The sequence below is a fragment of the Lactuca sativa genome, chromosome 6, assembly GCF_002870075.4.
Source record: "Lactuca sativa cultivar Salinas chromosome 6, Lsat_Salinas_v11, whole genome shotgun sequence".
Classification (NCBI taxonomy): domain Eukaryota; kingdom Viridiplantae; phylum Streptophyta; class Magnoliopsida; order Asterales; family Asteraceae; genus Lactuca; species Lactuca sativa.
Genome location: NC_056628.2, coordinates 79,307,427 through 79,318,784, shown reverse-complemented (window position 1 = coordinate 79,318,784; position 11,358 = coordinate 79,307,427). Strand labels below are relative to the sequence as shown.

At 30.9% G+C, this 11,358-nt stretch overlaps 1 protein-coding gene across 1 annotated transcript; it reads left to right on the top strand.

The window, feature by feature from the left end:
• The first annotated feature begins 4,251 nt into the window (after positions 1 to 4,251).
• LOC111903333 (uncharacterized) lies at positions 4,252 to 9,035 on the top strand. The gene is made up of 7 exons (XM_023899112.3): positions 4,252 to 4,749; positions 5,030 to 5,116; positions 5,219 to 5,488; positions 6,460 to 6,624; positions 6,737 to 6,790; positions 6,878 to 7,024; positions 8,441 to 9,035. The coding sequence occupies exons 1-7, from the start codon at positions 4,558 to 4,560 to the stop codon at positions 8,816 to 8,818; spliced, it is 1,293 nt and encodes a 430-aa protein (XP_023754880.1). The 5' UTR covers positions 4,252 to 4,557; the 3' UTR covers positions 8,819 to 9,035.
• The last annotated feature ends 2,323 nt before the right edge of the window (positions 9,036 to 11,358 follow it).

Here is an 11,358-nt window from a genome sequence, read left to right as displayed (position 1 = left end):
AACTCATTCTCGACTTCTAAATTCTGTAACTTTCGCATATGAGCTCTGTTTTTGAAGTTCTTTATATCTACGCGTAGGTGGAGACGTACTCTACAACTTTCATTTAGACTCTGTCGGCTAATTTTAACTTTATTTTTAAAATTAATTTTAACAGACCTGGACAGGTAAAGTCTGTTAAAAATTCATAACCTTGTCATCCGACGTCCGTTTTCGTCTGTCTTGTTATTGTCAAGCTCCTATTAACGAGATCTTCAATTCTCGTTTAGGTTGTGTTGGCTAAAAATTGGTTGATGTAAGATTCGAATTCTGGGCTGCATATTGCTATGCTAAATCTTAGAAAAACCATAACTTCCTCATACGAAGTCAGATTTGGGCGTTCTTTTTATGCACGCTCTCGGTTTAACGTATACTACGACTTTTGTTTAGACTGGTAATGCTAAAAAGTACTTTATCGTAAACTCATTTTTTACGTCCCACAACGTCGTGCCGGTTTTGTCGCGAAACTTCGACATGTCAAAACTTATCCGTTATAACTCGGATTTCGACGTTCTTTATATGTCCGAAATCCTTGTCACGACCCCTATGACTTTCTTCATATATTTTGGGTTTATCTATTATTTTATTTTTTACGCTTATTTTCATTCTTTATTTGTTATGTCTCATAAATACGTAATAATGCACATGAAATCACATAATTCACATAATATTCAAGTAATTCCTCTTTATTAATTCAAAGTATGTTACAACTGTTGATCCTAACTATTACATCATCATACTAATGCTTAGCCTAGAAACACGGGCGTTACATTTTATCTATGTTATAACTTTGTTGAAGCAACATACTATTGAACAACAAAATTTCTAAACCCTAGTATAAATCGAAAGAATTGCATATATTTGATTTGTTATTGTAAACAAACCTTTGATTCCAACAAAATCAATCCAAAAGTCTATTTGAAAACAAGCTCCAATTATGTATGAGCCTCTAATAGTTCATACCCATAACATAAGAACCCTAGAAAGATTAGGAGAGAGGGGAGAGATGATCAATTTTAAGATCTGGTGAAGAGGAATGGATCAACCGAAAATTATCAGGTATAAGACTCTATTTATAGCTGATTAGAAAACACCTAGAAACCTTAATTTGAACATGAAATAATATGATCTCAAATAATGAAGTTATCTAGTTCACTGATTATCTAAATGGAGGTTATTAGAAACATAATCTCGGTACTTTTGTTTTCTCTAATTCTATTTTCTCTATTAATTTTTTTTCATTCATGTTTACTTTGCTAACTAGATAAGTATTAACATTATGATTGCAAAGCTGCCTCCGGTGATGGTGTTTCAATAGTTCAATTTATTTGGGTTTTGGATTTAGGATTTTTCTAGTTTTCTCACTTTCCTTTTTGCGTTGCATTTGTAAACGCTTCATCTCTTTAAGACCAACAATATGTTAAGATTCTTTCACAACATCTTCCAACAAAATCCTAGAAGTCTCGATCACAATCGAACGTCATCTGATGTTCGATTTTTCTGACTATGTTATCCAACTTGTAGAGAGGCGTTGATGGTTGTTATTAGTTGGGCATTGATGGTTGTTATTAGTTGTTGGATACTTGAATCATTGTGTTTTTCTCTGGGTTTGAACCCTAATTTCACTTTTTCAAAGGTAAATGATAATATGTATGTTACTTTTGCTTATTTTCTTCGATGTTTTAGTTTTTAGTTGAGGTTATTAGAAACATAATCTCGGTACTTTTGTTTTCTCTAATTCTATTTTCTCTATTAATTTTTTTTCATTCATGTTTACTTTGCTAACTAGATATGTATTAACATTATGATTGCAAAGCTGCCTCCGGTGATGGTGTTTCAATAGTTCAATTTATTTGGGTTTTGGATTTAGGATTTTTCTAGTTTTCTCACTTTCCTTTTTGCGTTGCATTTGTAAACGCTTCATCTCTTTAAGACCAACAATATGTTAAGATTCTTTCACAACATCTTCCAACAAAATCCTAGAAGTCTCGATCACAATCGAACGTCATCTGATGTTCGATTTTTCTGACTATGTTATCCAACTTGTAGAGAGGCGTTGATGGTTGTTATTAGTTGGGCATTGATGGTTGTTATTAGTTGTTGGATACTTAAATCATTGTGTTTTTCTCTGGGTTTGAACCCTAATTTCACTTTTTCAAAGGTAAATGATAATATGTATGTTACTTTTGCTTATTTTCTTCGACGTTTTAGTTTTTAGTTGATGTTTTGTGCATACAAAAGCAATGAATCGGATGTAATTCAAGAGAAAAAAAAATTTAATTTTGCTTTTTCAAGGGTAATTGATCATTTGTATTTTAATCTTGATATTTTCTTTTATGTTTTAGGTTTTAATTGATTTTTTGTGCATAAAAAAGCAATGAAAGAATGTAATTTAAGAGAAAAAAAATATCAACCTCATTTAATTGCTTGGTCTTAAGTCTTAAATGTGAAATGGAATGTTCTATCAGTGGTAATGTTTAGCATGTACTAGCATTTATCTTCTCGGGTTTTACTTCTTCTTTTACAGAGTTGACTTCCAAATTTGTAACAACTTCATCTTTTTCATTATAAACTTACTTAACTGATTTGTGAAAAATTCATTACAGAAAGATGGGGGAATAATGAATCTCAACGACATCCATTGTTTCTTCAACCGTGTCCATGGAACAAGTTCTTTAATTTGCATATTTATTGTTGCAATGGTTCAGTTTAGGGCATTACAACTCATGTTTTCCCTTCCACTTCCATGTTAGGATATGTCTGACGAGTGGTTGCACTCTCCTCTAGCTAATGCCGCTCATAAATAATACTTTTATTATTCCTAAGGTGAACTAAAAGAAACATTTATCTTCAATATGCTTAACATATACTAATTCTAACAAAATCAACTCTAACTCTTCAAGAAATAACAATGCAGTTCCATTGATTTGTTTACCATAACATTCTACTTTTGTTTCTTCTTATCACAACATTGTACGTTGAAAAAACATAATCATTCATAACAATTTCATCCATATACAAAGAAATTTTTTACTGCTATTATGGTGTAGATGTTCTAAATTATAATCCTTAATAATAAATTGAAAGTGCAATACTATAACTAAGTAGGTTTTCCAAAGTACAATGTTCTACTAAGGTTTTTTTGAAAGTGCAATGCTCTAGTAGAGAGAAATAAAAGTAGGATGGTATAATCCATAACTAAATGGAAGTATGTTGTTATTTCTTGCATGTGGTTCATTATAATATGCAATGTTTTAGTATAAGGATCATGTAGATAGTTAAAAATAAAAAATCAAAGTAGCTAAATTACTACTTTCTTTATCAATATGTGTAAAAAATATCATGTTTTTACAAGTTCATGAAGCAAAAAACTCCAAATTATATGCAAATTTTACTTTAGGGGCTTCACTTCCTTACACCACATCAAATTCATCACTGAAATTACTCTCATCTCGAGTAAATACTGAATATATAAACATATTTGCCTTTAATTATTATTATTATTATTATTATTATCATTATTATTATTAATTTGCAATTTATGATGAATTGATGATTTACTTATGTTATTTTTGACGGCATGCAGACAAATCCAACGTTAGTATTGAATGTTCTTAGTTGTTGTCCATTAGGTGCATTGCTTGCACTAGCTTATCCTTTTGACTCTATAAATATTGGATATTCATATACCTAACCTACCAAACATCAACAAAAAAATTTGATTTGGGCAACACACGAGCCTCTTTACTTGTTTGTATGTATTTTGTGTTAGAGAGTGTTTTTAGTTTAATGGTTAGTTTCATTCCAAATAGTACAAAACTCGACAATGAAATGTAACGAACCATTTTATTACTTTGTCGATTTCATTCTTCGTCCATTTTATTCTTTTGTCATTCCATTGCTATACACGAAACAATCTTTAATAGCTAAACAAAATATGTAGTTATAAGGGACCAAACGAGTTTTAAACAAGAGATTTATGAAAAGGAAATAGAAGTTTGAAATTGTTTAGAGGGAACCAAAGTGAATCCATTTGTTTATTAGGTGTTCTAAAATAACCAAAAGCATTGGGTGTTTGCCTTGGGGCTATAATAATCTTAATATAATAACATAATTTTTCTGAATGAAAATATTCAAAATTTAAGACAAAATTAATAAAAATTGCTCCTTTATACCCACCCATTTTCACCATCCAGTCACTCAGTCGTACCCCCACTCGCCCCCCTTCTGTTTTTCGGGTTTATCCTTCGCACCTCGTGTTCCTAATGCATAAATAAACCCAGAAATTCAATTGTCAGGAGAGAGAGAGAGAGAGAGAGAGAGGACACTTCCAAGTCTTGAAGCGTTGAGGGTGCGCACGATAAGCAGCAGAGTGACTGTGTCTGTCGTCTTTTCCTTGGTACAGCTCAAATCATCACTCATGGTGGCGGTTAACATCAGTCGGAGAGTGTAGTTGGGAGGAGGAAACAAAGCTTTCATTTTATTTTTGCTTTCGGAGTTCATCTTTTCCATCTCTCGACAATGGCCGCCGCGCACGTTAACACAAGAAGGCAGAGAGTAGGTTTTAGGGGAGTTTTCCTGTTCATCTTCTTCGTTTTCCTGGATCTGGCCTCGCTATCTTGCGCCGCTAGGCAGCCACCAACTTCCAGTCAGAATCTTAAAGTTCATAAACACTTAAAACGCCTCAACAAACCCCCAGTCAAAACCATTCAGGTATTTAAACTCTCATTCTTCATTTTCTTACTCAATATTTATTATCTTGTGTTCATATGAAATCTTTTCCAGCAAAATGCAGAAAAAATATATATTTTTTCTAAAGAAATAGCCAAGTTTTGCTTTTTCAACTTGAAAAATGTACCATGTGCTGATTTTTTTCCTTTCTTTTTCTCAAATGATGGGTTTCTTGACCTAAAATTAGGTAATTTGGGTGCTAAAATGTAAAATTATTGCTGATGAACAATTAACTTTATGATTATTTGCATGATTTAAACAGAGCCCAGATGGGGATACCATCGATTGTGTACCCATCTCTCATCAGCCAGCTTTTGATCATCCATTCCTCAAAGACCACAAAATCCAGGTTTCTTTAACACATTCAAGATTTCTTGAAACATTCTTTATTTCTTTTAAAGATTTGAACTTTAATTTTTGTTGTTTGTGTTTTTCTTTTGGGTTTATTTAGATGAGACCCAACTATCATCCAGAAGGGCTTTATGATGAGAACAAAATGAACACCGAGTCAAAACAAAGAGAGAACCCAATTCATCAGTTGTGGCACGTGAATGGCATGTGCGATGAAGGCACAATACCCATAAGAAGAACAAAAGAAGACGATGTTATGAGAGCGAGTTCTGTTAAAAGATATGGGAAGAAACAGCATAAAAGCATCCCAAAGCCTCGAAATCTCCCTAAATCCGCAGATCTTGGTCTTGATAACGAAAGTGGTCATCAGGTGAGCAAGGGCAAAAATGGTATTAAAAAAGATTTTTTTAATTATCCTATATATATGACAAAATAAAGAAGTAAATTGGTCGTTTTGAAACCCATGTCTAAATAACTTTCTTTTTGAGTTAAATCTTGAATTTTGAAGATTAGGTTTATCCTATCTTTAGTTTGATAATTACATATGATTTTGGGCATAAATGGGTAGTGAAAGTAATTGGAGTCATAATTTTACATCAGTGTGACAAAATAAAGAGTTAATGAAAACGTCAACTGACATGGTGGAAGAAACAAAAAGAAAAAAAAAACATAAATTTCTATCTTTTTAACAAAATAAAAGGGTAATGCTTTTCTTTAAACCTCCATGTTTCTTTTAAGTCTGTTGCAAACTAAAGTGGTAAATGAACTTCTCTTTTTTTAAACCCATGTCTAATGAACTTTCTTTTTGAGTTAAATCTTGCAATTTTGAAGATAAGATTTATCCTTCATTAGTTTGATAATTAAATATGATTTGAGGCATAAGTGGATAGATAAAAAGAATTCGTTTCATAATTGGCATCATTGTGGCAAAATAAAGGAGTAATGAGAAGTTGGAAGAAACAAAAAGAAAAATCCATAATTTCCCATCTTTTCGACAAAATAAAGTGGTATATATACATGCTTTTCTATAAAACCCCATGTCTAAATGCACTTTCTTTTAAGTGTACGAGTGTTTCAATATCAAGATTCAATTAGTTTGATTATTACATATTTACTTACGTTTTTCACCATACACGGATAAAAAAAAGCCTTCATTTCATAATTTGTCATCATTATGACAAATTAAGGAGACAATGAGAATGACCCCACCATGTTCTTGATTGATGGCTTTTCCCTTAAATTTTAGTACCCTTCATTTAAAACAAAAGGGCAAATGAGTAATTTACTAATTTTTCATGTTCTCAATTTACTAAAATCCAATTTTGGTTCATTCTTTTATAGCATGCAATAGCTTATGTGGAAGGGGACAAATATTATGGAGCAAAAGCAACAATGAACGTTTGGGAACCAAAAATACAACAATCAAATGAATTCAGTTTGTCACAAATTTGGATTTTAGGTGGCTCTTTTGGTCAAGATCTTAACAGCATTGAAGCAGGATGGCAGGTATAAAAATATAAATAATATTAATGATTCTTGAAATCTTGATTATGAAAATGAAAATATTCTTCAATTATTCAAAGTCCATTTTAATAAATAAATTTCTTATTATTTTCAGGTAAGTCCAGATCTTTATGGAGATAACAACACAAGACTATTCACATACTGGACTGTAAGTACAACTACAATACTTGTACCTCATGCACTAGAAGTTGTACATACATTATATGATTTTTTTTTTCTTTTAATCTTTTTGTAGAGTGATGCATATCAAGCTACTGGTTGCTACAATTTATTATGCTCAGGCTTTATTCAAATCAACAGTAACATAGCAATGGGTGCAAGCATATCTCCTGTTTCTGGATTTAGAAATTCACAATATGATATTAGCATCCTTGTATGGAAGGTGAGTTCTAATTTCAGTTAACAAATGGGATTTAATATATATATATATATATATATATATATATATATATATATATATATATATATATATATATATATATATATATATATATAAGCTTTCTAGTGGGAAAAACCTCACTTGGGTTGATTTTAATTTTTAAGCATTATTCAAAGTTGTTTAAATGCTCCTTTTTAGTCAGCCATCAAGAAAAAGTAACACCCTTTATACTATTCTTTCTTTATTGAATAAAGTTGATGCCATATATATACAATTATTATGTAGGTAGTGGTTCTTGAACATTGAAGAATATAAACATTTAAAAAATTCAAGAATCTTTATGATTCTTTTTGTTTGCCAATTGCCACCAACCTATGTGATGCCATCTTTATGAACGTGAATCTCTCCCCTCCCCTCTAATTGCCTTACGCGTTGTATCATGCATAAAGATTAGTACTCTTACCTTTTTTTCTTGATTCTTTGCATGAATATGAAACTTTTAACGATTTGTATGATTCATTGATGGTGGCTCACATTGAAGTCTATATGCATAGAAAAAACCAAGAATCTCTACCAATTTTTTGTTTGCCAATTGCCATAAACGTATATGAGTTGTACGGTATGCATAAAGATTAGTACTTTATTGATTATTTGCATAAAGATTAGTACTTTATTGATTATTTGCATAAAGATAAGAACTTCAACTATTTGGTATAATTCATTGATGTTTGGTTCTTGAACATTAAAGAAAATATACATAGATAAAACAAGAATCTTTCCTTTTTTGTTTCCCACCAACCTTTGTGATGCCATCTTTATGACAGTAAATCTACTCCACCCACTCAAAATCACCTTTTGGGTTGTACCCTATGCATAAAGATTAGTACCTTGGCTTTCTTTCTTAATTCATTGCATAAAGAATTAAAAGATTAGAACTTATGGGTTTTACCCTATTCATAAAGATTACTACTTGGGTTTTCTTTCTTGATTCTTTGTATAAAGATTAGAACTTATGAGTTGTACCCTATGCATAAATATTTTTACTTTTGATTTTTTTTTTCTTAGATTCTTTGCCTAAAGACTTGTTATGCATAAAGATTAGTACCTTGGCTTTCTTTCTTGATTCTTCGTAAGATTAGAACTTATGGGTTTTACCAAATGCATAAAGATTACTACTTTGCCTTTTTTTTTTCTTGATTCTTTTCATAAAGACTTGTACCCTATGCATAAAGGTTAGTACTTTGGCTTTCTTTCTTGATTCTTTGCATAAAGATTAGAACTTATGGGTTTTACCCTACGCATAAAGATTAGTACTTTGTTAATTCATTACATAATGATTGTACCCTATGCATAAAGATTAGTACTTTGGCTATCTTTCTTGATTCTTTGCGTAAAGATTAGTATGATTCTTGATTTCAGGATCAAAAGGAGGGAAATTGGTGGATGCAATTTGGGAATGGATACGTGTTAGGGTATTGGCCATCGTTCTTGTTCTCATATTTAGCAGACAGTGCTTCCATGATTGAATGGGGTGGTGAAGTGGTCAACTCAGAGCCAAACGGGCACCACACATCAACACAAATGGGCAGCGGGCGGTTTCCCGAAGAAGGGTTTGGGAAATCGAGTTATTTCAGAAACATTCAAGTTGTTGATAAAGAAAATAATCTCAAAACTCCTAAAAATCTTGGCACATTCACCGAACAATCTAATTGTTATGATGTTCAAACGGGAAGTAATAGTGATTGGGGTCACTACTTTTACTATGGAGGTCCTGGTAAAAACCCAAATTGCCCTTGACCCCCTCATCCCCTACCCTTTGTATTATATAATTTTTTTTTTACTTTTGTTTGTTGGATCCATCTTTTAGGGTGAAGTTTTGGGTTTTTTTTGTGGGGTTTGAAGGTAAAGTGGCAAAGTTTCTCATAAGTGTGAAAGAAACAGCCTGTTGTAAGTTTTCAGTGAATCTTCTATTTGTTGTATTTGCTGTTGTTGGAAAGTTTGTAAGTTAAATGGATGAATTGGTTTAGGTATTAGTTATTAAAACAGAAAGTTAGGGGTTTGAATCGCAAATCTTGAAAGTTAAAGGTGCATATGATCAAATCTTTATAGTTTATGGTGTGAATGGGAAAAAGCTTCTTGTACGTTTTTAATTGATCTTTGTGCAGTTTCTGTTTGTAATTCAAATGGATGAAATGGGTTTAGCTATTAGTTACATATACATAAATTTAAGGGTGTGAATTGCAATTCTTGAGAGATGAAGGTGCAGTTTCACCAAACTCTCAAAGCTTGCAGCTTTATCGTGTCGATGGGAAAAAGACTCGTGAATTTTCAGCGAATATTTTATTTGTTCAATTTAGCTCTTCTTGGCCAATTGGATTAAGCATAAATTTCGTGGTGGGAATTGTAATTTTTGAAAGTTGGGGGTTGCATTTGGATCTATTCCTCAAAAACTTGCAGCTTTATGGTGACAATGGGACAAGAAAGTTAGATTATTGAGAAAAAGTGGGTTTGGATGTGAGCGGCACGTGAGTGGATGACACGTCACCACCTTTATCACCACTCGACTTTTTGTTCAAATCAATCACCTTTTTACGAAGTGTACCCCTCTTAAGTCAGAAATTGTCTAAATTATGCCCCACGGTCTCAATTATTAGCCATCACGCCCTTTGTTTTGTCCTTCGTACTTGTATTTTCCGATAATTGGTATGATTGTATCATGTAAAAAAATTACATATTTATTTGGGACAAGGACAGCGGAACGAACTTTGTTTTGGTGTATATTTAGTAATTAGTAATTTAAGTTTTTTTCTATGCGTTTTATAATCTATGGTGTTCAAAATATATCATAATAGTATATTTTGAATACATAAGTGGGAAATATTATTTTTGCTACAGATGTTTACTATTAAATATAGTATTTTCAAATAACAGTTTTATATAGATATCTTTCTTTCCATTTGAGATAATACATTCAAAAAGTTTGACAATGAAATTTTGGTTTTATACCTAAAATGTGTTTGAACTAATTAGAGCATTCATATTAGGAAGTCAAATAAATTTGTCAAATTCCAATAAAGTATCCTAAAACTATTTTAGGAATTCCAGTTATAAATACTCTCAAGTTAATTTGGCTGGAAGCAACTTAATAAAAAGCATTCCTATTATAAATACTCTTAAACACAAACCATACAAGTATTATTCAGTTAAACAATAATTAATAATTTGATCAACACTTTTAGATATTTTATTTAGAGATAAACTGAGAGCATCTCTAATGCGAGTTTTTTCTAAATCATTTTACAATTTGGATAAGTTGTAAGATGAATTATTACCATTGGAGAACATCACTTTTTTATTTATTTTTATTGATCATTCAATATATATTGAGTGGTAATATAGTTTGATAGGATGGTCACTTAACCCCTTTATTTTTAATGATGTTTCATTTTCTCTCCGTCATTTAGTGTAAGTGTTTATTATAGAAATGTATTGTTTTATAATCAATTATTTAAATATTAATGTTAAAAGATAGTATTTATTAAAATATTAAATGGCTAGCAATAATATTTATTAAAAAAATTTAGATTAAAATTTGACGTTTTAAAAAACGATTAGTTAAATGAGGGGGTTTTTATGGAACATTTAAATAGAAGTGGATAAATTAGTTAAATTAATTAAAAAAAGTCATAAAAGAGGTTAACCATTCGAGAATTTATTTAATTAGAGGTCAATATTAATAGGTTGAAGATGTGATAATGTTTTTAACCTATAACATAAGTTTACCATTGAAGATGCTCTTAGTTATATGTATATATGTGGTCATCTATTATTATTTTTTTATTTTATTTTACTTTTTTTTTCGTCTAACCATTGAACTTATTTATAGTTTTCAAAATATATTATTATGACTAGATATTGCAGGTTATAATGGTGTATATATATATATATATATATATATATATATATATATATATATATATATATATATATATATATTGAAAAACTAACAAATGAAATACATATAACGGCTAGAGTTTCATATTATTATCAAAGAGAAGTATAAATACAATGAAAAGGAAAGACATAATATATAGACAAGCTAATTAGGGTTTCCTAGCGAAAAGGCCCAATCATAAAACCCAATACAAAATAAAGCCCAAAATATTATTAGGTTAACATCCCCCTTCAAACTCACAATGCAACAGCAATAAGCATTGAGAGTTTGTCAGACAGAAAATGGAATCGAGGAGTAGTCAACGGCTTCGTAAGAATATCAGCAATCTGCAAAGAGGAAGGAACATAAGGAAGGGAGATAGTGCCCTTCTGGAGATGATGAC